General features: G+C 40.7%; 3 protein-coding genes across 8 annotated transcripts in view; 2 read left to right on the top strand and 1 right to left on the bottom strand.

Annotated features, from left to right (window-relative positions):
• The window catches only part of LOC135279641 (galanin receptor type 1-like), a 44,104-nt gene extending 40,179 nt beyond the window's left edge, over positions 1-3,925 (top strand). The window contains exon 4 of the mRNA XM_064387109.1: positions 2,396-3,925. Coding sequence (XP_064243179.1) covers positions 2,396-2,713 — 318 coding nt within the window. The 3' untranslated portion in view covers positions 2,714-3,925. The remainder of the gene's footprint in view (positions 1-2,395) is intronic.
• A 456-nt stretch (positions 3,926-4,381) lies between these two features.
• Positions 4,382-7,090, bottom strand: DDX28 (DEAD-box helicase 28). The gene is given in 3 exon segments (XM_064387108.1): positions 4,382-6,816; positions 6,819-7,063; positions 7,065-7,090. Coding segments are annotated over 3 exon segments (1,902 nt in total). The 5' UTR covers positions 7,076-7,090; the 3' UTR covers positions 4,382-5,170.
• DUS2 (dihydrouridine synthase 2) lies at positions 6,122-22,345 on the top strand. 6 transcript variants are annotated; one of them, XM_064387104.1, is made up of 16 exons: positions 6,122-6,244; positions 7,232-7,371; positions 8,282-8,327; positions 8,985-9,076; positions 9,912-9,955; positions 10,635-10,695; positions 11,769-11,816; positions 12,409-12,474; positions 14,028-14,098; positions 14,489-14,575; positions 14,681-14,849; positions 15,810-15,931; positions 18,542-18,685; positions 19,844-19,931; positions 20,566-20,639; positions 21,844-22,345. In XM_064387104.1, the coding sequence occupies exons 2-16, from the start codon at positions 7,249-7,251 to the stop codon at positions 22,079-22,081; spliced, it is 1,473 nt and encodes a 490-aa protein (XP_064243174.1). In that variant the 5' UTR covers positions 6,122-6,244; positions 7,232-7,248; the 3' UTR covers positions 22,082-22,345. The 6 variants fall into 6 exon arrangements, with proteins under 6 accessions (XP_064243174.1, XP_064243175.1, XP_064243177.1 ...); XM_064387105.1 differs by lacking the exon at positions 6,122-6,244 and adding an exon at positions 6,788-6,912 and having other exon boundaries at positions 10,635-10,699; positions 11,773-11,816; XM_064387107.1 differs by lacking the exons at positions 6,122-6,244; positions 21,844-22,345 and adding exons at positions 6,788-6,912; positions 20,723-21,825.
• Positions 22,346-24,602: the final 2,257 nt, after the last annotated feature.

The raw sequence follows: 24,602 nt of genomic DNA, 5'->3' as shown, positions 1-24,602 counted from the left end.
AACAGTAATGCAATAACTGTGCAAACTATCCCACCCCATGGAAGAAGCTCAAACTGTACACAAACTGTTTGGATCAGTCCTTCACAGCTGGTCACACTCTACAGTAACAGCAGTTTAAGCTACAGCAAAGTTACCACACTAAAATCCAAACAGTGTTTTGTTTCAGTTTTCTCTGTCTTAACTCATATCCCTAACTTGAAAAAATAGACACAAGTTCCATTTCCAAAACCTGTTTCTTGAGTCATGAATTATATACCTTAATGCTCTAGTATTGTCTGTGTTTTCCATCTGCAAAATCCTAAAAAGCTGGACCCCAGAAACAGCTCTGTGCTATTACACAGCAACTGCAAAGCCATTGTGTAATACTCAGCCCTACGTTACATGCACGGTTTATTTCACAATAAAAGGGGGGGAAAGCTAGGTATATAAGCCTTATTCAAAAGCATATTCCAGTGCTTGTAGCCCCCTAATTTAAGCAGATGGATGCTATGAAAGGTTGCCTGGGTAACAAGCCTAAGCTACTTAACATTGCTAGAGGGTAAAGAAGTAGCACCATTATTGCTGGTGAAAGCTAATGATGGGACCTGTTTATTAATCATTTCTTTGGTACCCATCATACCACAGCGGGTGAGCCAGACCCCACAAGACCACTGGGTCTGTGTCTTTCAGTGTCATCAACTTACAATCATTCCAGTCTATTTTTAAGGGCATCATCTGGCTCCCAGCATGGCTGGTTTGAGGACACTTGGCAGGGTAGTTTGTTCACTCTTAGGGGAACATCATTGTTAGCTCAGCTGTCTGACAGCATTCTGGTAGGAGAAACAAGGAAGCACCTGGAGCATGCCAGGTACACAATGAACATACAGGTTATTGCCTTTAAAAGTTAATAGAACCTTATTTGACAGAAATCCCTTTTTTTAACTTGTATTGTAGTCTTGATCTAATGTAATAACATCTTCCTTGGAGAGGTTAATGGGTTTAACTAAATGTAGCCATGATAACCAGTGACTAAACAAATTTCTGTTCACTAGAAAATTATCCTTTTTCTAGGAAAGTAACTTTACACTATTCACTTGAAATCATGCAAGGGAATTATTGACAGAAACATTGACCTAAACTAGTAAGGCTGTAAATCTTGAGCTGAAATGAAACCTGAATTTTAATTTTTCTCCATAGCTTTTCTGCTACTTGTACAACAATTTTCCTTAGGGGAAGGATATCATCAGCCTGTTTGCAAGTTGTTACATTTATTAATATGACAAAATAGAAATGAGAAACGCTAAATACCAAAGTTAAAATGCAGACATTGTGCAGAGAACCAAGTGGGGCAAGGGGAAGGAAGTCACCAGCTGTGCATCTGCTACAGAGCCCCAAAACTAAGGGATTAAATACAAAGCAATTTCTCACTTTGTATTACCATTTGTATTTTTGAAAATTTGTGAATTCAGGTGGAATTAGCCCTACAAAAACATCAGGAAAGGACCTTAGGGTACCCCAAGTCAGTAATCTCTGAGACTTGCTAGGCATTCACTGAGGGTTCTAGAAGTAGAAAGTGAGAGAAAAAGCAACACTACCAGCTTTCCTAAACTTGGAATGTGTGAACCTGCTCCCACAGGCCTTGGGGTCTTGCAGAAAGAAAGTTGAAGTGAGTTAGAGCTTAATTTTTTTTATTGTCACTGTTAACCTTCATTTTGTATGGAGATTTCAAAGAACACTGTTTTTAGGAAAATTTTACCTCAGGTCAAGCTTTGGGTCTTACAAATGCCAGACTGTGCCAGAGGCTGGCCAGCTAAGTGGGGAGCAAGCACTGCAGGGACACACGTCTAACCCAGGCAGCACAGGCTGGGATCCCACAGGCACAGGGATCACTCAGGTCATCACCCAGCTAGGAACGTGTCTAACCAATGAGCACTGTGTATTTAAAAAAAAAAAATCTTCTATGCATTGGTTTTCTGAGTTTCTTCCATAATAGGGACAATACTGGAAAAACCTTTGTCCTCGGGGAAGCCTTTGTTACTGCTCTCAGTGGCGTGCTTACTTGGAAGTTGTTTTCCCCTGCTGTTATTTTCAATAGCCTCAATGTTCCTCACCCTCCAAATGTTAGAGACTATTATTTCCACTCTTCCTTGTAACAGTTAGCATTGTTGCAGCCTTTGAACTGTGTGAAGTTTTATGGGCACTACCTCAACTGTCTATAGTTATTTGCTTGAGCCAGAACCAATCAGTCCAAGTTTACTGGGTTTTTAGCATCCTTTTTCATATTGCCATGATTTGCCCACCTGAAATGTTGTCTGTATTACGTGCCTTCAGTACTGACAGAGGAAAGCAAACTCACTCATTCCACAGACTTGCTTGCTCACTGTGACCATTTAACACACGATCCTCTCTTCTCCAGACAGCACAGACAGTGCTTCTCGTGGTTGCTGTGTTCCTGCTCTCCTGGCTGCCACACCACATCATCACCATGTGGGCAGAGTTTGGCCACTTTCCCCTGAACAACATCTCCTTCACCTTCCGCATCATCTCTCACTGCTTGGCCTACGGGAACTCTTGCATCAACCCCATCCTTTACGCTTTCCTCTCGGAGAATTTCCGCAAGGCCTGCCGCCAAGTCTTCACCTGCAAGCTCTTCCTGTGGCCGGCGGCTGCTGAGAAACTGGCCAGAGTGCGCATGGAGAACTTCTCTACCACCCACTCCACCACAAACGTGTAAGCTGGGCTCACAAAGACATTTCAGGAGGAAGAGGAGGGAAGAGGGTTCTGACTGGGGAGAACATGCATGTAAGAGCATTCCAGGGACCAGTGGAGTCTGCAAAATTGTGGACCTGGAGTGGTAGGAGACATATTTCCCTCTCGCTGTGATGACGTGACAGAACCTGTCCTAGGGTACCTTGCTATACACTGGGCTATGTGCAACAGGATTACCTGAATGCCCATAAGAAAAGGCCCAAATGAAGTTGTAGTTACGACCATAGGATCTAAAGTAAGATTTACACAGAAGGTAGAATATGTACAGACAAGAAGACAGCAGTGAATTACATCTGTAGACAGTCATTGAGAGGTGAACAAGGAGTGATGCGAGGGCAGTTTGGGAGAAGTCAAACTGAAGTCTTTGGATGTCTTTGTTTCTTCAACAAATTTGACCATGTATGAGCTGCATACACATTTAAATCACTGCTGGGGGTGAGGGTCTCTAAATCCCCTTGAAGGCTTTTTTGTAGCATTTACTTATTGAGCAACTACATCTTTCACATGATGATGAGTCAGTGGTGTGGCTGTCTGCATCTGAGGCTCTGTATCAGCTTTTACATCCCAGTGTCAGTGTGCTCCTGTGTGTGATTACTGCTTTAATCACTGGCTCCAGCAATTGTCTCTTGGTGAGCAAAAATATGAAAGTGATATTTTTCAATATATGCTTAAAAACTGTGGCTTTGTTTGCCAGTACTGTCTACAAAAGGTTTTGCTGGTAAATACAGTGTTCTCTTCAATCTATCTACCCAAGGCTTTTTACTAGCCACTTTAGTATATAAATGCTTGAAATTTGTGGTGAGGGGTTTTTTGGGTTTTTTGACAAACTATTGTGATCAACAGTGCTCTAGCAACAAAAGGTAAGGGCATTTGTACCATGTTCAAGGTTATTACTTGTAACTATATGAAGTGCATATTACTTCAAAAGTAGGAAGCAAATGGCTGAAATAATTTCATTATTTCACTGTGTTGTCTAATTCAGTATTTCTGTGTCCTGCAATCCAGATTGATGTATTCATAGACTGTAAAAATGTGAGTTACAGAAGGTAAACTACAAAATATTTGCTGTCCATGCAATGAATGGGTTTCCAGTCTCCCAATGGATCACTTTCACTAATTTCTAAAACTTGGGAGCCATTGTATGAAATAATTTTACTGTTGTTTGTAACTTCCTTTAAGAGCCCCCTAACTGTGCAATATGAACAGAGCACAGGTACAATAGGATAAAATCACTGCCTGATCCTTGGATGACTCTGTGCAAGTTTTCTCTTTGACTTTTATTCTCAGTATACTGAGAGTAGCTGGAGTGAATTATTTCCTTAGGAACTTAGATCCAATGCTGTAATCTTCTCATTTACCATAGTGTAGAAATCTACTATTTCTACATTCCCAGTGATTGCACAGCCTAAAGTGGAGAGCATGGGAAAAACAGCCACCAAGAGAAAGGGCTGTGGCAAATCACTGTAACAGAAATCAGAGCTAAAATGCTTGTTTGACTAGAAATCCACTTAACATGGATACAAACTAGCAGCTAGACAGGAAAGAACCTTAGCCTCCATCATCTCTCCTGATTGGAAGCAAAATAGGACAAAGACACAACATTCAAAAGAAATACTACATTCACTCTGTTACGTGAGAGTCACCAGAACCTGTGAGTCAACACATTTCTTTTATTTAACAGAAGACATCTTTCAGTGTGCTGGGGTTGAGGGTTTTTGGTTTTTTTGCAGTCAGTTAGAAACCATACATGTCACTACAGTATGCAGAAAAAAACTGTACAGGAAACACTTTAGGGCTTTTTATTTAATATAATATGAAGGAGCAAATCCCATTTTTCAGTGAAAGATAACCATAAAATAACAAGGCCTTGAAAGAGCCTCAAGCATTATTGTGCCTTCTCATTCCCACTGTACTTTACAGGCATCCAGTCTAGAATTCTCTAAATGAACTGCTACATCACAAGATCACGTATCCTTCGTCCTTTAGTCCTTTGTGTCTGTAACTGGACAGGTTTTTTCTCCTGCCACAGTAGCAATTTTTCAATTTTAATAATGAATGTCAGCTGATAGTGGTGGGCAGTAATGAAATGCACTAGTATTCTATATCATACAAACATACTTTAATTTGGATTTGAATTTAAATTATGCCTCAAAATAAGTAAACCAAATCAACTGATGAACTCTTCAACATTCTCCAAAAGCATTCTGCTACTCACTTACTAGTTTCCTTTGGGAAAGCCACATGTTGTGATGGCTGTGCAAATGAATACTGCAGCTTCCAGAACAGTGCACAAAGTTAACCTGATCACCTGGTTCTGAAACTCAACCCTATTCTTTCCATCTGCCTTACATACAGCAGCTCATTCACTCTGCCTTAATGGCCTCAAGGTAAGCTCCTACCAGGGAATGCCTGGCAACCTGAATCAACCTCCTTTAGGTGAAGGTTTATTAATAGAGTCCATTCCTGGGAGACCTGTCCTTTTCCGGGCTGCAGTCTCTATTTTCCGTACCAGGTCCACGTCCCACCGATGGGTGACAAAACTAACCACAGCTCCAGGTGCCTTGCTCCCAACCCGGCCAACTCTCCCGGCCCGGTGCAGGTAGTCCTGCAGGGTGTCTGGGAAGTCATAGTTGACCACCAGCTGCACACTGCTGGTGTCCAGCCCGCGCGAGGCAAGGTCAGTGCAGATGAGGACAGACACGTCACCCTTCTGGAAAGAGGCAAAGATGCCAGCTCTAGCAGCTGCTGACATCTGCCCCTGCAGCCTCAGATGCTTGATTTTGTGGTCGTCCAGGATATAGCCCAGCCAGTTGACGGTGCTGGCACTGTTGCAGAAGATGAGAACAGCCCCGCCAGATGCCGGGCGCTCCTTGAGCAGCTGCAGCAGTTCGGGCAGCTTGTCCCGGCCTTTGAGGCGGACAAACTTCTGCTGGACGTGAGGCGGCAGCCGGTGCAGGCTCTGGGTGCTGAGGGTGACAAACCGGTCTACGTCAGTGAACTTCGCCAGCGTCTCGCTGAGCCCCGCGGGGAAGGTGGCTCCGACCACCACCACCTGCATCCTCTCCTCGTCGGGACCGGCTGGTCCGGGAGCGCCGGCGGCCAGGGGCGCGTATGCCAGGATCTCCTCCAGCAGCTCCGTGAAGGACTCGTCCATCAGCGAGTCCGCCTCGTCCAGCACCATCCAGCGCAGCCTCTCCAGGGCCAGGAAGCGGCGCCGCAGCGCCTCCCGCAGCGCGCCGGGGGTGCCCAGCAGCACGGCGGGGCCCGGCGGCGGCGCCCGCAGCTGCCTCCGCAGCCCGCCCGCCGCGCCGCCGCCCGTGAGGCCGCGCACCGCCAGCCCCGCGGGCGCGCCCAGCGCCGCCGCCACCGCGCCCGCCTGCGCCGTCAGCTCCCGCGACGGCAGCACCACCAGCCCGCGGGGCGCCGCCGGCCCCGCCGCCTCCGCCGCCGCCGCCGCCTCGGGGCGGCCGAGCAGGCGCTCCAGCAGCGGCAGCAGGTACGCCAGAGTCTTCCCGCTGCCCGTCTCGGCGGCGCACAGCGCGCTGCGGCCGCGGCGCAGCGCGGGGATGGCGAGGCGCTGCACGGCCGTGGGCCGGCTGATGGAGAGCCGCTCCAGGCCGGCCAGCAGCGCCGGCTGCAGCCCCAGCTCGGCGAAGGTCGGGCCCTGTCCCGCCTCAGCCGGCGGCGCCTGCAAAGCGGGAGCGGCCTGCTGCGAGGGCTCCAGCTGGAAGTAATCCCCGTACGCCTTCCGGTGCTTCCAGCCCGCCGACACCAGCGGCGGCTGCTCCCAGCGCCCCACCGTCTGCCAGCGGGGCTGGCTCAGCTCCGGCCGCCGGCTCCTCAGCAGCAGCTTCCCGGAGCGCGGCGGCGCCGCCTGCCCCTGCTCGCGCCGCCGGCGCTGCGCGCCCCGCTGCAGGCGCTGCCGCAGGGCCCAGGGGACGCGCACCACGGCCCCGGGGGGCTGCGGACTCCCTGCCGCCGCTGCCCCGCTGCCCGCCGGCCGCCGCGGCAGCAGCAGCAGCGGGAGGGCGAGCGCCGGCCCGGCCCTGCCGAGCGCCATCGCGGCCCCACGTGGGGCTGTGGCGCTGCCCGATGACGCCTGAAACGGGCGCTGGCCCCGGTTCTCCCCGCCCCGCGGAGCCGCGGCAGAGCCAAGCGAGGAGGGTGAGTGCGGCGGGCGGTGCCGCTCCCTTCTTTCGCCTTTTTCCGCCACCGGCTGAAGGCTTTCCCCGCGCCGCCACCGCGGGAGCGGCCGCGGCCCTGAGGGGCTCCGGCAGGGGCGGCGCGGGGCCCCTCGCTCGGTGAGGAGCCCGAGGGCGGGGAGCATCCCCCGCGCCCTCACGCCGGGTGAGCCCGGTCCCCACTGCCCGGCCAGCCCTGTCACAGCTCCGGGGCACCCACCGCCCCTTCCCCGCAAAGGAACGCCTGTGCCTGCGGGTGGAAATGGCACTCCGTGTCAGTCCCCCTGGGCTCTCTCTTTCAGGTGCTGCAGCAACAGGAATGACGGTGAACACGCCGCTGTGCTTCAGAGGAAAGAAGATCCTGGCTCCAATGGTGCGGGTGGGGACGCTGCCAATGCGTCTGCTTGCTCTGGACTATGGTGCTGATATCGTGTACTGTGAGGTATGGAGAAGGAGCAGATGAGGCGGCTTTTTCTGATAGCTTTAGTAGGGAAACTACAAGTGGACTTTTTCCATTGTATCATTTGTTCTTTTTGCACATCGTTTTCCATTAAAAATGAGGAAAGAAGAATCTTTATGTCTTGAGGAATTTCTCTGAGCCATTCTCAAGTTATGGCAAATCCATATTTTAAGTCTGTTCAGTAACTTTAAGTAATTTAGACAAAACACCATAACAGTTTCCTCAAGTTATACTTTTATTTGTGTTTGGGGGGATAGGTTGGTTTTTGGTTTTGGGTTGTTTTTTTTTTTTTTATTATTTTGTTTCAATAGAGTCAGAAATTTGAAGGAACTTTGAAGACTGACTTCATGTCTCACCTGGTTAGTTCTGCTGTACATCCGTGTATCTCACTCATAGCATTGCTCTCCTTGTTTCTTAAACAGTTCTTTTAAGCTGCCTGAAATTGAGGTGTGGGGTGCTCAGCACAAGAACTACATGGACCTGTTAGAGTGGATCCAGAGAGGCCAGTGTGTGGAGCACCTGTGCTCTCAGAGTGCTGGAGCACCTCTCCTCCAAACACAGGCTGAGAGAGTTGGGATTGTTCTCTCTGGAGAAGAGAAGGCTCTGAGGAGACCTCATTGAGCCCTTCCAGTAGTTAAAGGGAGCTTTTAAAAAAGAGGGAAAGGAATATTTTACAAGGACAGATAGTGATAGGACCAGGGGGAAAAGTTTTAGACTAAAGAGAGGAGAGCTTTAGATTAGTAAGAAGTTTTTTAACCAGAGGGTGCTGAGGTACTGGGAGAGGTTGCTCAAAGAAGCTGGTCTCTCTAGATAATTACTTAATACAATGGGTGACTGTTTAGACCTGAAACAATTTAACTCACTGAGATTTTTTTTTATCCTTTCTACTCAGGAGCTGATTGACATAAAGATGCTGCAGTGTAAGAGGGTTATAAATGGTAAGTATGGCATTTCTTTTGATAATACCTGTAAGTCTCTTTTCTAGTTAAGAGAAAGGGTAATTATTTTTCTGAAGCATTTTTCTAGGGATTATATTGATGAATCAGTACATACAATCTCACTGAATTGTATGTAGGGGCTTACAGTAAGCTTCTCAAGTGCTACCTTAGACCTGTCTGCTGCTCTAGTTTTTAACTTCCAGTTTGTTTGGATGCAGTAGAGACAGTTTCCAATCATGTGTCTTTTTAAATGTTAGCATTAAATGTAATGATAATATACACACCCACATACAAGACCTCACTGTTTATCATTCATGTATTAACTTGGGCTGGACTTGGAATAACATGATTGTCACTGCAAGTTCTTAAAAAGGTATCTTTGAGACTTGCCTCGTTTGAGTGGCAAAGAAACAGTTGTTTGCAGTGTCCCTGCTGGGAAACAGAAGTTCACTACATATTTCCTCTCTTCTCCTGCCCCTTCCCAAAAATAGTGCTGTTCATTCTGGCTGAGTCATCACTGGGCTTTAATACTTTTCAAAGAACATCAAATTACTTTGATGGCATTTCATTTATATACAAATTACATGGTCATATGACGTAAAAATTTTTACATTTGTACAGAATTTTTGCCTGTTTTATCTTTCTCATTTCATACAGAGGTACTTGAAACAGTGGATTTTGTTGCACCTAATGACAGAGTTGTTTTCAGAACTTGTGAAAGGGAGAGAGAGCGTGTTGTCTTCCAAATGGTAAGAAACCAGATATTCTTCTAACAACACAGTTAAATGAGGTGGTTTCACACCAACAATGTGGCAGAATTTCTGAGCTGTTTGTACAAATCAAGATTCTACATTGTAAGTTCTCCTTAGAGTTGTTTTCAGAAGAGGTGATTAAGATAACCTCTGTGCTCTCCAGCAGCTTGGTTTTGTAGGAGGTATCTTAGATATTTCTGAACTTACAGATGTGGATATAAATTGTGCTGATCTCTGATCACACGTTGAAGTTTTGCACTGTCCTGTAAACAGTCTCACTGGAAAGACTGAACAAGGCAGCATTGTTTAGTATAAGTAAGAGAGGATTAATGTGTGCATTGGCATTGCAAAAATGGATTAAAGATTCTCTGTGCTGAAGAGAAAAATACAGTAATTTGCTCTTGGAGACCACTCTGTGTAGGAGAAGAAATGATGGGCTTGGAGGGAGGGGGAAGCATGAGTGGACTGCATTAGATACTGAAAAGACCTTTTTCAGTGGTAATATAGCCCTGAAATAAGTTGCTTGTAGAGTCTGTAGAATTGTTATTAGTGGAGCTTCTTAAGAGCATTCAAATAGATACCTGTTGCTGAGGGGCTAAGAACATTTGGTTTTGCTGTAGGTGAAGAGGGCAGACAGACCTCTTTGGATCCTTTTTTGTATCACCTTTTAACATCCAGTGGCTGTAGGTAAATGTTTTAAGTATCCAGTGGGTCTCTGTCTATATTAAATGTTCACAACAAATATAGTTGTACACATGTGCAAGTAAGCACCTTGGTTTTTTGTTAATTTGATAATCTATTGTAATCGTAAATCCTCTTCTTTTACCAACAGGGTTCAGCAGATGCTGAAAGAGCCCTGGCAGTAGCTAAGCTTGTGTAAGTCATCTTCTCTCACCTCCTTCCCACCATGGGTTTGTCTGGGATTTTTTGTACAGAGGAGTTACTGTAGAAGACAGTTTTTTATGTTTGAGAGCATCAAGGTAGCTCTTGATAGAACCAGGAAAAGTTCAGCTGCATAAATTCTGTACTGGGATGGCTTCTTGCTAGTGCAAGTGTGTCCTTGATCTCTCCAGTATGAATTTCCCTGGGTATTGCACAGCTGCAAGACCAATGCACCAGAAAATGTCCCTTATTGTTTGTGGTTTAAAGCCTCCAGTAATGTATTGTGCAGAAACCAAAAGTGGCTCTTAAAAAGGTGGGTTTAAGCCTCCATTTAAATAGATGGAAGTTTCAATAGGACTTAGTGTTGTCATTAATTTAGTGGTGGATATGCTTTATATGGGATTAAGTATAGAAGGTATTTATAGATGAGTATTTGCAGCTTCTGCACAGCACTGGTTATTGAAACCTTTGAAGAATCTGATCTTCAGACCATCATTAAGATTTATATATTTAACTTAAATAAGTGAGGGGCTAAAAACTCAGAAGTTCAAATTTACCTTAAGTTCTCATTTAAGCCTTTATGATGATGGAACAAATTACCTGGCAAGATATCTCTTTCTTGATTCTTGTTCTAATATGCTAAAAAATATTTTGATTTTCCCTTCTCTTTCAGAGAGAGTGATGTGGCTGGAATTGATATCAACATGGGATGCCCAAAAGAATATTCTACTAAGGCAAGTGGATTTTGATTACTCTTAAATGAGCTTTTTCTGTCTTGGAGGTATGGAGTGTGGAATATATGGTCTGGTTTTCAAATTCAAGCAGTAAAATTTTGATGAAAAATTAAATTTAATTGTTTGTAGTAAGCAGGACACTCTAGAAGGTGTCATGGCCTTAATACAGTAAAATAACATATGCTGTTAGAAAATTCAATTCTTAAAGGCTAGATAAAATGAAGTGTTTAGGATTTTTTAATATTTTTCTGAAGTCATTAATTCCTTGGGTGAGTGAAATAATTTCTGCCCAGCCTTAATAAAAACTGAAATCATAATTTGTCATCTGAGCAAATGATGAGCAAAATGCAGTCACAGCTTAGCTATGCTAAATTCAGTTCTTTGTCAGTTTTAAATGGAAGGACAATGGATCACTTAAAACCTTTTTTGTTTGTTGTTTTGTAATAAAGCAAATGCAGTTCTAAATTAGTCCTGTATCTGGGACTAGAACAGAGCATTCAAACTGGTTGTTAGGACTGTTAAGCCACTTGGTGTAGAGATAAAGGATCAATAAATTGAACCATGGCACTCCATTTTGATGTCAAATGCTCCACAGAAACGTAATTAACAACAAAACACCAAAATATCCATCTTGTACTAGGGTGAAAGATCAGGAGTATAAGTGTTGGTGAATGGTTATTCTCCAGCAATAGTTATGGGTCAAAAAAAATGGTTCAAAAATGTTGTTGGACTCTTCATCTATGTATGCAGATGAAACAGTGTGGGAAGAACAGCTAAAATATTAAATAGTTCATAATTATGTTATGGAAAATGGATGATTATGTTTGCTAAAAATAGCTTTCTGAAATCCTGTCTGCTCCCTAAAGTGATGAGAGCAAGTTGATGCCCTGAATTACTGCTTAATTATTCTGATACAGGTCTAAGAAATGTAGCATGAAGGTGTTCAGTAATGCTCCTGAATTTTACATTTTGACATTTTTCCCTTGTGCTTTTGTTGTGGTCTGCTATTAGGCAAAACAATTGAGTTGTAAATGTGTTTGCCTAGTGGGTAACAGCTTCTCTCTGTTTTGCAGGGAGGTATGGGAGCAGCACTGCTGTCTGATCCTGACAAAATAGAGTCTGTAAGTATCTCCTGGTGGGGTTGGAGCTGCCTTGGGAAGAATTGTGCACTGTGCTCTACTGGCAGCAGCGTGAATTGCACAGACAGCAAATTTGTGATTGCTTGAGTGGAATACTCAGTTAAGGACACTGGAGTGAAGGTTATAGATAAATATTCCTGATTTAGTTCTGCTTGCCATTATCTGGACTATAAAGCTGCTACTTTTGGGGGTTTTTTCAGTTTAAAAACTTTCAATGTGGTGTAGTATTTGTTAGTTTGATGTGTCTATTCATGTTTTTGAAATCAGAGTTCACTGGTCACGCCATATTAAAAGCAGTGTTGAAACTCCAGCAGCTATAAATTGCTCCAAAAATCCAGTTCAAATCAACAAAGAAGTGGCAGTAAAAATGTCTTAGACTATAAGTAGTCCTGTGTATCTACTGGATAAAATTGTATTATTCAGTTACACATTGTATATGTCTGTCTAGCATGTAAGACTCTTTATAGAGGAATAGTAAACAGTGTTACGTTATTCTAACTTACTTTCAAGAGAGGAGGAGAGTTTCAGTAATGTCACTGTTGTGATCAAATTTTTGTCTTCTCTTTTTTTTCAGATATTGACCACCCTTGTTAAAGGAATTTGTAAACCAGTAACCTGCAAAATCCGCATTTTGCCCTCAGTAAGAGCATAAATTGTGTGCTGAGGTGTTCAGCTGTTATTGCTCTGGTTTACTATCAGTTATATGTTGTTCTAGTATGTTTCACTGTATGCCTGTTGCTGTGAAATAGCACTTGGAACTTAAAATTTCTGTTTGGGATGCTGTCCCAGCATAAATGTGACCTGCAGGTGCACAGAGACTGTAACTGTTTCTATGCTAGGCAAGGGCACAGAGGCTTTTATCCTCTAAATTTCTCAACTAAGTCATTTTTTATGTCATAGAGGTACAAAAGGTTGTAAGCACCCTGGAGCAGCCAGTAGATGCTGTTAGTTCCTGTTTTTCACATGGGGTAGCAATAGGTGATTGGTTTCTGTTCTTTCAGACTAATTTTTTTTCCATACTGTTTTCCTGTTCTTGCAGTTAGAACAGCCAATGAAATTATGGGGTGTGTCCTTTTCAGGATTTTTTTTTACGGCTGATGTCAGCTGATGTAGCTTCCTTACTGGGTTTTTTTAAAGATGAATTCTCTACATACTTTTAAACCTCCAAGAGATTATGTGCCTTCTCTTTTAAAGACTGATTACTTAGCAATTGGGTATTTAATTACTTCCCAGGTACTATGATTGCATATGACCCAAACAGATGTATCAGTAGATGGATGAACTGTACCTGAGCCAGCTTTGTTCAGAAGTCATATAGGTGTTGGGATAAACAAATGAAGCTTGAGTGAAAAGAATCAGTACTAAGATCATTTTGGTTCTGAAGTATTAAATTATAGAACTGGCACCTTTCTCTTACAGCCTCTTCTTTTTTGTTTCAATCTTGTTTTGCATAATGTCATCCATCAGAGCAGCAGGTGAGCTTCTGTCTCTGCATCCCTGCCAGCTGGCACATGTTGCAGTTTTCAGACTGAATCTGATATGTTTGGGATAAGGCACAGATATTCCTCCAGTTTTTGAAAGGGAAATTCACCCTTTTTTCATTCTCCCTTTCCCTAAAGATGCATAAGACAGGCTAGTGCAGCAGTGTGTCAATTTTATTTCTGCTTTTAAAGAGAATTTTACCTCTTTGAAGGTACTGGGCATGTATGAATATCCTTAGAATTTTTTAAATGCTGGTTAACATTTTTAAGACACGTCTGAGAGGAATATTTATAGTTGTGTGATTGCATGTTGGGTTGATTTCAGAAGGCATCCTCTTACTGAAAAGCATTTCAATTACAATTTACAGAGTAGTCATTAGAGAGGATGTGCTAATCAAATGTTCCAGTCATTTTCAATTGACAGTTTGAAAACCTTTGGAAAATATTCTCCTGCTACAGAGTATTATGTTACCTGGTTTGAGATTTGTAGGTTCAAGGAAGCATTGAAAATGTATTTTTTTTTTGGCCATAGCATGTAGTTCTTTAATTGAAGTATATATTAAATGGTTGTACATGTTATGCTGTCGATGAAAGACAAGAATCCTATCCCTCTTGATTAAAGAAGACTTCAGCATTTGTTTGTACAATGGTCACATGATAGTTATTCCTTTTGCTTTGAATTAAAATCATGTCAGACTGTCTTATCCCTCAGGTGGAGGATACTGTGAACCTGGTGAGGAGAATAGAGAAAACTGGCATTGCTGCCATTGCAGTCCATGGAAGGTAAATTGATTTTAGGCAAGAAAGACTTAGATTTTTTTAGTTTGATGACTGTACCACAGTATGATATGACTGATATGAGTATAATCTATACTCTAAATGCAATATGTGGCTCTGATTTCAACTGTTAACTGAATTGGTGTTCTAGGAAATCAAGTCAGTAATTATGGAATTAAACTGCTTGCTGCTCTTTTCCTAAATATTTTTTCTCGAAGACCAAATAAGACTAAAATTATCTTGCATACTTTGTATTTAAAAATCAAATATATAAAATAAATAAGTTGAAACAAGTATATCCCAATAATCCTTGTGTCATGTCTGCTGTGGTTTAGAGATAAATTCCACAGGAAATCTTTGGTCTTGTCTTTTTCCTTTTTTTTGTTTGTTGCAAAGGAAGAAGGAGGAGAGGCCTCAGCACCCTGTCCACTGTGATGTGATCAAGGCCATATCTGAAGCTGTCTCCATTCCAGTAATAGCAAAGTAAGTTGGACTAATTAGCTCATTCTGGTCAGATGCTTGTACTTAAGATTTCCAAGTGCAGGAAAAAGAACCATCATTAATAATATTAGTGTTGTTAATTTTTAGTGGAGGATCTCATGACTTCATTAAGGAATATGCAGACATTGAGACCTTCCAGAAAGCAACAGCTGCCTCATCAGTCATGATTGCTCGTGCTGCCATGTGGAACCCCTCTGTCTTCAGAAAAGAGGGGTTTTGCCCCTTGAAGGATGTCATGCAAGATTACATCAAATATGTATGTTTTTATGAAGATCTTACTTGTAATTAACATTGTTTAGAATTGTTAATTTAAATCCTACTGCAGTATCTTAACTCCATTTCAAAGACTTGGTTCTGGGGATATTTAAACATAGTGCATGTTACATGATCTTTGCAAGTCAATCCCTGCTTCCTCTGTTTGATTTTGTTCAGAAAAAAAAATGTTCAGACAACTGTATTCAGAAAACATGCTTTTTAGCCCTAGTTTCTTGGGGACATTTATGAGGCTTATCAGGCTATCTAAAAATATAAAGAAATCTAAAAATATGTAGTCCAACTCTTTCAAAGTCACAGTTGTACAAACTGAGCAGATTATTATATTCAGTATACAATATTAAATTTACAATATTGAACAGAAAGGTGAAGGAGTATTAAAAAATCAGTTGCTCCTAGATGCACTTTTAGAAATTAATTACTTTTCATACATACTGTCCAGAAATATTTGCAGTAGGGAAGCAAAGGGAATGATTTACCAATAAAGTAATGCTGTATTGTGGTTCTGTAGCTCCATTAGCTAAGTCATCTAATATATAAAGTTTTATCCATTATTCAAAAGACAATATTTTAATGACATCATGGAAATTAGTCAGAGATCTGTAACTTTGATCATGTCATCAATTCAAATTCTTTTTTTTTTTTATTTGAGCTTGCTATTAACAATTTACTTACTAAAATATCAGTGCATTTCTAGTCAGTGGTGTGAACAGGTCAACTCTTTCTTCAGAAGTATATGAGTCAGTTGAACTTTAGTTGGTGAAGTCATGCCAAAATAATCAGACTGTAGTCACATTCATGGCTAGTGTTGAATATGTTACTGAGGAAACTGCACGGTGGTTTGCCTTTCAAAAATGATTGTGGAAGTCATCAAGACACCATGTGCAGTATAGAAGATAAATTTGTTTGGTGTGGTTTTGAATTCTTTGTCTCTCTCCATCAGGCAGTGAGGTATGACAATCACTACACCAACACTAAATACTGCTTGTGTCAGATGTTAAGAGAGCAGCTGGAAACGACTCAGGGTAAGAAGCTGCACGCTGCACAGTCCACACAGGAGATCTGGTAAGCATCTGGACTTCAGAAAAGGAGTTGTACTCTGTCGAACTTGCACATCACTTCTCTATTTAGCACTGCCTGGCATTTCACACTGTCAGGAGAAGATGCAAAAACCCCAAAAATAACCCCCCAAAAAAATCCAGATGGGAGATGTGCAATATCAGAGTAAATTTTTTCAGGTTTCCTCCGTGCTCAGATATTAAATCTTTAAAACTCTCTATATTCAGCATACTAATTTGAGTGGTGCTGCACTGAGTGACAAGCATTTGTCAAGTATTTACATGAAGTGATTAAGAAAAAGTTCAGCTTGTCTGAAATTTTGTGGAACTTGTCTTCTTCCAAGGATTTGATTTAGCTTTCCCACTTGCATGTGAGGTTTATAATGTTACTGGAATATTTATTACATATTTGTTTTAAAATGAGCACTTAGAAACTTAAAAACATATATCAGGGTTGTCTGGTTGTATGGTACTTTAATGTCATTTTTTGTGCTGCTTTTCATTCCTGGTATACATTAATGAATGATGGCAGCCTTTTTGAGGAAATATAGTAACTTTAAAGAATCTTATCATCCTGCATATCTGAAACAGACTGGATGAAATTTCTCAGGGGGAGAGACAGAAATGAAAGAGCAAAAATTTTGAGAGAAACCATAAAATAGGCAGATGAATAAAGAATTTGCACAGAATTAGGGGAATTCAGATTTGGACACGTCTCAAACTGAATAAAATAAAGCTCTGAGCTTGCATGTGTCATATCCATGTTGTGTGGCTTCTGACAGAAGGGAGGGGTCTCCTTGATTTTTATAAAATGAACAGTCTGAAATTGTTTGATATCTAATGTATATGAAAATGGATAGAAATGTTGAAAGCTTGAGTTATTTTGAAAAAAAAAAGTCTTGGTTTCTAACAAACTCTAATCAGCATTCTTTTCATGTTCAAAAGGAAATGCCTGCAATCCTTTTGCCATTTTATTGCCTTTTACCAATTTTGGCTTTCTAGAAATAATTCTGTCCATGATTTTACATTCAAGTACAGTGAAGGGAGTTTGCATTGCATATATGAAGGGAGCTAGACTTCATTATTCTTAAAGGAGCAGTGGAATACATGAACAACATTTAAACTTTGCAAGTTACTTTTCACTTTGGCAACTTTAAGAGTTTAATGGATTTTAGTATGCTAACATACTATCTATTTTGAGTATAGATTTTGAGTTTAGGAAAAAAGATAAAGTAAAGATTGGAACTCAAATCTTTTACAATTTCAATAAAGTCTTAGCCCAGAGGGTGGTAGTGTTTTCTGCTGCATGAATAGCAATGCATAGTATGCAAAATAAATACTGTGAAGTAACAGTTTTACACAGGTAATTAAAGGTGTCACAGTTCATACACATAAACACTGGATAGAGATCTAGTGTAAAACTATGGGGTTTATGTGCTATGCCTAGCAATTCTTTAGGGGCTTCCAAAATCAAACTCTCTCTTTTTGTACGTGTGATGCAATACCAACTTCAAAAGGCCATGTGTGTGCAGGAGAGGGGGACAGGGAGAGCCATTTGGAAATTTATGAAATTGCTTTCTGCCAGCAAACTTGGTCTTTTAACCCCTGTTCTGAACAACCTGTTTCATGTCTAGATAACTGAGGAACATTCAGTTTTTTAAAATGCACCAGTTTATCTTCAGACAATTATAGTGCATAATTCTGCTGTCTCCTGGTGGTGAGGATGGGTTACAACCATTTGAGCTTTAACCTCAGTGCTGAATGCAAGGGAACAGCCTGCTGTTCTTCCCACAAAACATTTATGTAGCAGTGTGTAATAAATTGCCTTCCCTTAGAAGCATAAGTTAGTGTTGTTCAGCTTCATTGCTTTTATGCTTGGAGCATTGGAGAGAGCTTTGTGGGCAGAATCCATTTTGTCATTGAGCAGCCCTGTATCAACCAGCATCTTCATAACAGAAAGTAAAAGTTTCTTTTATGCTGCAGGTTTTATTGCCATTATCATCTGCAAAAAATCAATAGTCTCAGTTTTTCAAAGTAGATCCAGCCTGACTTGAGTTTGAAATTTAAAAGGGTTTGAGGCTTTTGCCTTTGACTAAAATCATGGTTGCTTCTTCTCTTTATTTGGGCTTGTGAATAATACTATGAAGTCAGAAAATCTGAGATTTTGAGAGGTTTGGATGCTATAGGGTTTATTGCTTAGAGTATTTTTAATCACTATAATTAGAAAAATATTATTTTTCCTACTTTTTGCTTGTATTGCCCTTGTGGAGCTGATGCACCAGGAGTCACTCTGAGATGTTTGTTTGCTGATTCATCCAACTGCAAGTTATTGAATGAACTAATAACTTGAACAGTGCAGGACTTGTATTTCTGGCTGATTTTTCCTTCACTTCCAGGCTACAAATTGCATATGTAGTGCTGGAAATTAGAACATCCTTTTCCTACTTGTAGCAGCAATGTAATGTCACTGTGCAGAATACAGCCACACTTCCACTTCATTCTCTGTACTCTTAACTATACTGTAAACACAATTGATTTTTACATTTTCTTTCTCTGTCATAATGGGATACAAAATTTATAAACTGATCTCTGACATAAAGGAATTCTGTTTGAATAGTGAAGCCTTTGAAATGGGTGACTTCTATGAAGAAACCACAGCTATTTTTGAAGCAAAGAAAACATCTTTAGTAACCAAGGTGCAAGATGAAGATGACCAAATGGAAGATCCAGATGTAATAAAAATGGCTGTTAGATTTGACAAGTAAGCATACAAATCAAGTTTTTCCACTATCTTGCATCTCTGAATAACAACTGTGAGGTTCACAGTGTCTTAACAGTTTTTTGAAAATGATGATTTGCAAAACAACACTTACTGGATGAATTCCTATGAAGCAGTAAGTGAACATCATGGCATAAGCACGACTTTTCCTGTGCTCTTTGGATGTTGTGGGATGTTCTTTAGTTCCAGGCTTCCTGGGACTGCTTAATTTTCTCACTTAAGTTGTTGAAAGTGCTGAGTGCTCTAAAAAAAAACTTAAAAAATAACATCTCTATGTAGAAAAGGGTATTACAAAGATGTAGAGTTCAGTTATTTTTAGTGAATCTTGACTAAAACATAATTTTTCTATAAGAAGTCCTGAACAAACTTCTTGACACTCTTCTAAGCAGAGAAGATGCTCATCTGAAGTCGTCTTAATGTGTTCCACTCATAAGCTATTCCTTGAAAAATTAAGTCACGTAGTTGAATCTGTTTTATGTAATTTTTATTTATAATCTCTGAGGCCTATAGATTTGCTGTTACTTTCCATGTCAAACTCCTGTTTGCTGGTTTTGCTAATAGGCCTATCAAACAGCTCAAGAAGAGTATCATATGTAAAATCCTCTAGAAATGCAGTCATATTGCTTTAATATTTAGAGGATATATTACCTGACTCCTTGAGAACTGAATACAGATTTTTTTGGGGGTTTTTTGGCCATGTATGAGGGTCTGTAATTCTTTGTCAATATCTGACTAAATTCCTGCATTTTTTATGCTTTTTTCATTTGATTACTGCTTCATAACAGAAGCAACTTCTCCTTTTTTCTACTAGTTTTTAATTGGTGCTTATAATAAGCAGTACCAACCAAACTGTATCTCTCTTCTGTGTCACCTATTTAGTTAGAATCTCCTTTCTGGTGAGTATCTCTTCTCTAGCTGTGCTACTACAGGAAATAAATGTTCAGGAAAACTTCAGAGTTTATTTTAGATGTTTTGTCACACCTATTTCTTGAGTTATCATCTAATGAAGAAGCATCTTTTTCATAATTTGAGCTGTAAAATTAAACTTCAAATAACTGGTAGAAGTAATACAATAAGCAGCACTGTCTTTTTGAAATAGAACTTTGTGCACAGTTGTTGACCACAAATTTTTCTGTCTAGGCGAGAATATCCACCACAGATCACTCCAAAAATGTATCTTCTGGAATGGTGCAGGAAAGAAAAGCATCCTCAGCCTGTTTATGAAACTGTGAGTCAATGAAAAACCCTGTCAAACCTCTTCCTTTGCATTGTATATGAAATTCAGTATTTTAGGACTCAAAGTAGGAGAAATTCTGCTTTCCAATCTACTGTAGCTCTTTCAGAAAGCAGCTGCAGAAATGGTAATGCACACAGGTATGACAACAGCAGCTTATTTTATTAGAAAATAAAAAATTAAAAGTCAGACCCTTCAGTCTGCCTTTGATTCATTTGTGAAAGAAGTTGCTGTAACTTCTTGATCATTATATAGGAGACCATGACTGACTTTCTTTTACTGCTTCTGTGAAGCAAAGAATTAAATCTTGGGATGTTTTCTCTGTTGCACACTGTTACAGATAGGGACTGTATGGGACAGGAGCACCTGCTTGGTTACATGGGGACATTATTTGATTACTTTTTATTTTTGTAAAGGGAAAATATTTTTAGTTTGGACAATTTGCTAGTTTTTTTATTTTGAATATGTATGGTGAAATTTGTGGTGTGAATTAGAGTAATTTTAAAGTTATGTTACTTGTTATTCTTTTCTTTATACCTGTGAAGGAATGTTGATGATGTTGTTTCTTCTGTAAATTACATGATTGGTTTTTGACAGCCGCTTCCCTTTTAATTCTTTTTGTCTACAGGTTCAAAGACCACTGGATAGATTATTCTGTTCAGTAGTGACAGTAGCTGAGCAAAAATACAGATCAACTCTGTGGTAAGCCATCCTTAATGGGTTTTTCAGCTGGATTTTTGTTTCTGAAATGTTGCTTAAAAACTTGCATTAAAAGGATATTCCAGTTTATTCCAGTTGGCTTTGGTAAAGGTCAGCTGCAAGCTACCTCCTAAAGCTACTTCTAGGAGGGAGAAAGGATTAAAAACTTCTGAGAATTGAATGTGACAAGAGGAAGTAAGCACTGGCATAATCAAGTAAACGGTTACAGAATTGAATTCACTTTGTGTTAGTCCACAAGCTGTATTGGAAGGGGAGCAAATAGGTGACCCAGTTCCATTCTGTGTGTGATGAGTGCAGAGAGAAGCCAAGGGAGGCAGAGGGGAATGTTGGAGGAGGTTATGTCTTCAGCCACTGCAGCAGATCCATTCCCAGTAAGAGGTCAGGACTAAGTGTCTGTATCCATGAAGCAGAGGACAGTGCACTGAGTTCTTGGAGATCACAGTTAATTAGCAGCTCCATCCAGGCCTGCTCTAAAGTTTCTTGATGGTATTTTATACAATCATCTATTAATACCAGAGTTGATTTGAGGCATTTGCACCTAAGGTGATCTTGATTTAACTGCAAAGCTAGACCTCAGCATTGAACATTTAAACAGGACAAGTGCACACAACTGCTTTGCAGCCTTCCAGTTCAGAGACTTTAGGAAGTTATGCTCAGCTGATATGAAATTTTGAGAAGAAAATGTTTTTGAATACTGACTTCCACAAATGTGTGATGGGCAGTCTTTCTCAGAAGTGACAGAATTTTTATTATTACGGAACAGTTCCTGCTTTTGTCAGCATCAATGAACTTGTGCAACTGACAGAGTGTACTGATGCCTGAGCCTCTTTAAAGAAAAGTGATCCTTCATAACTCAGTTTTGTTTAGTGATCAGATTTGTAAAAGTTACCTTTCTGTGGGCCAAACACACATTGGCTGTGTACCATTGACATGGAGAGTGTTCAGGAGACAAGCCCTGATAGAGACAGATTTTCTAGGAATATTGCATCAGGAGTGATGCATCAACACTTGACATCTAGCAAGATTGAAATCATTTCTGGAAGTGACCTGGTTTGTTTTTCTGCTGTGAGATGACTACAAATGCTGTTTGTTTCATGATGTTGCATCAGAGACAGGAAATTGTCTCTTGGCAGTGTGGAGACCTCAGTTTCTACTTTCACGTGTGCTCTGTGTGCTTGCTCTTCAGGGACAAGTCCAAGAAGCTGGCAGAGCAGGCTGCAGCTATTGTCTGTCTGAGAACATTGGGTGTCCCAGAGGGAAAGCTCTGTGAGGGAGAAAATCACCTGATTAACAAACGCAAGAGAGGGGACCAGGAGCCCTTGGTTAGCAGAGACCATGGAGAGGACCTTGCTGAGCCTTCCCATAAAAAAGCTAATTTTATTGAAGACACTTCTGACACAAACGTGCCGAAGATGCCACGATAGCATGGAATTAATGGAAATTAGAGGTTTCATGTCTATGCAGCTACAAATGAGCTCCTGTTTGTATATCTTGCTGTTCATATTTCATTTGGATTCTCTCAGAGACAGATAAATTTCCCAGTTGTGAAAAATGCCACTGAGATGTTTACTGTTTGCCACTCACTGTCCCTATGGTGCCTTTCAGATGATAATTAGGAGCTTGATTTTAAAGAACATGGAGAAGGTAAACCCAATAATAAACTTTTTTAAATATCAGGTATTTTCAAAGCAATTTTGTCATTGATTTCATTACTTGTTTTTCTATTTTTAATAAGTCTACAGTGTGCAGGTAAGAGATGTATTAATATATCATCCACAAACAGAGGAATGTAACTGTGTGTTGGAACTGTGTAGCAAATCAGAAAAATCAATGTAGGAAAATAATTAGTAGAAAAGTAGACATGGTTCTGTCAATTGAGTTTTTTTGCATATTTTGCAAGCTTTGTTTACACCCCTCATGTATCAAGAAAAAGTTTTTTTTTGGAAAGAAGGACTTACAATTTTTAAGACAAGCATTAAAATAACATTCTTCTGTGATAACTTCTACTATGTTTTACCTTCAGAAATATGGCAGTAGAATTAACTGTCCTTTCCTGGTCTTAGGTGTTAACAATTGTGTCTTTCCAGTAAGGAACTGGAGCCAAGCCTGGTAGCACTGACTTTGTCCTTTTTGTCTTTTGAACTTGAAAGTCCTCATAAATGTCTACAAGTAATGGACATCCAAATATGGCCTTGTATGTTCTTGAAATGTGACCTTGTTTGTCTCAGTAATCAGCTGTTGGTGATACAGGGGTCTTGATCAAAGGCCCGTGTTCTCTTCTTTGTTTTCCATCATCACAACTTCCTATTAAACTGTAAGTAAATACTATATGCCAGGAGAAGATACAGACCCTGTCTAATTCTTGGCAACTCAGCTGAGCTTGTCTGATTCAAACTAGAGTTCTGAATCCTCAAAAGAATGCCAAAAGAATTCAGAGATATCTGTTGTTAACAGTTTATTGAAACAGTGGCTTAGTTTCCCTCAACAGTGTGAGGGATCTTGAGATTATCAGCTCTGGTCTGAAAACAAATTGATGGGGCTGTATCATGCCATGATCTCTAAAGTACTTTGCATAAAGAATGTATAAGATATAATTCATTTGTTTGTAATTCATAAAGAGTCTTTCTATTTAAAAATTCTATTCTTTTCCTCAAGTAGTAGTGCCAAATGAAACCATTCTTTTAAAAAGGAAGAACAGTATCTCATCAGATAATATTCAGGGTTGTGAAGTTCAAATGTCTGCTGTTTAGAGTAATTTTCAGTAAATCTATACAGTCTAGGAAGAAGGAAGTTTTTCTTGTTCAATTTGTACATTACAGTAAACACACTTTAATATGTTTACATTAGATATTATTTTAGTGCTACAATTTTACTATGAAGCACTAAAAAATTTGCAGTATTAATCAGAAATTTCAGAAGCAACCCTTTTCCTATTATAAATTCTATCTTTTCTCAGAACTATTTGAAACCACAATAATAAAGTCATTTTTAGGTCCTGCTACCAGTGTCATTTGCAGGATCTAATGTGATAGAATCATGGAATGTCCGAGTGTGCAAAGGATCTCTGGAGACTGTGGTCCAAACCCCATGCTCAAAGCAGGCTGAACTAGGGCAGGTTTCTCAGGACTGTGTCTAACTGGGTTTTGCACATCTTCAAGGATTGAGACTCCACAACCTTTTTTGGCAACCCATTCCAGTGTTTGAGCACCCTTAAGGTAAGCAAAAGTGGGGTTTTTTTCCTTCTTCTATGTGGAATATCCTGTATTTCAATTTGTGCCCATTGCCTCTAGTCCTGCCACACAGAAGGATCTGGCCTAGTCTTGTAATCATTGTCTGTCTAAAAGGAAAATTGAATCTTTGGGTAATACAGGTGGTGGTGCCTAAGTACAGGGTGGACTTGTATGGCAGCAGTTACTGTGGATCACTGGAAGTTCCAGTGGACTGGGATGAGTTTATAGAGAAGTCAGTCATGAGAAGCATGTTATTTCTCTTTTGACCCAGAAAACCCCAAAAAATTACTCAGGAGAAAGTGTGTCCCTACTGACTTGAACTTCTTACAGAAGTGAGATAGGATCATTGAATTTAGGAGCCAAGGCCTTCATATCAGTGTTTGTACCTTGGGGGTGTTATTTCTGCTATTTTGTCATGTGGTGTGAATGTGCCTCCTCCTGCCTCCTTAGTGAGCTACAGCCTGTGCAGACTTTGCATATTGCTTCCTTCCAGCCAGTGCCTCCCTGCAATCCAGAGCACAGGTTTGTGGTGAGAGCTTGGTGTTCCAGTGCTGCCTGAGGAGCTGTAAATCTGGGCTTCTATTCTTCAAATGTAGTCAAAGATAGATACCTTAACACAGGTTAATGAATACCAGCCTGAAGGTGCTTTACTGCTATATTACAGAATGTGTGCTTGGTTGATGGAGAGAGTTGGATAAAACTGGCTGCATAGTTT

This window comes from Passer domesticus, chromosome 12, assembly GCF_036417665.1.
Source record: "Passer domesticus isolate bPasDom1 chromosome 12, bPasDom1.hap1, whole genome shotgun sequence".
Lineage (NCBI taxonomy): Eukaryota > Metazoa > Chordata > Aves > Passeriformes > Passeridae > Passer > Passer domesticus.
Note: the sequence above shows the minus strand (reverse complement) of the source record. Positions and strands in the feature narration are given on the sequence as shown.

Excerpts from the sequence above, each read along its gene's own strand:
- DUS2 (XM_064387104.1), top strand. The coding sequence starts at position 7,249 with ATGACGGTGAACACGCCGCTGTGCTTCAGAGGAAAGAAGATCCTGGCT. Across the intron at positions 11,817-12,408 it reads ATCCTGACAAAATAGAGTCT|ATATTGACCACCCTTGTTAA; the intron begins GTAAGTATCTCC and ends CTTTTTTTTCAG. Across the intron at positions 14,576-14,680 it reads TCCATTCCAGTAATAGCAAA|TGGAGGATCTCATGACTTCA; the intron begins GTAAGTTGGACT and ends GTTAATTTTTAG.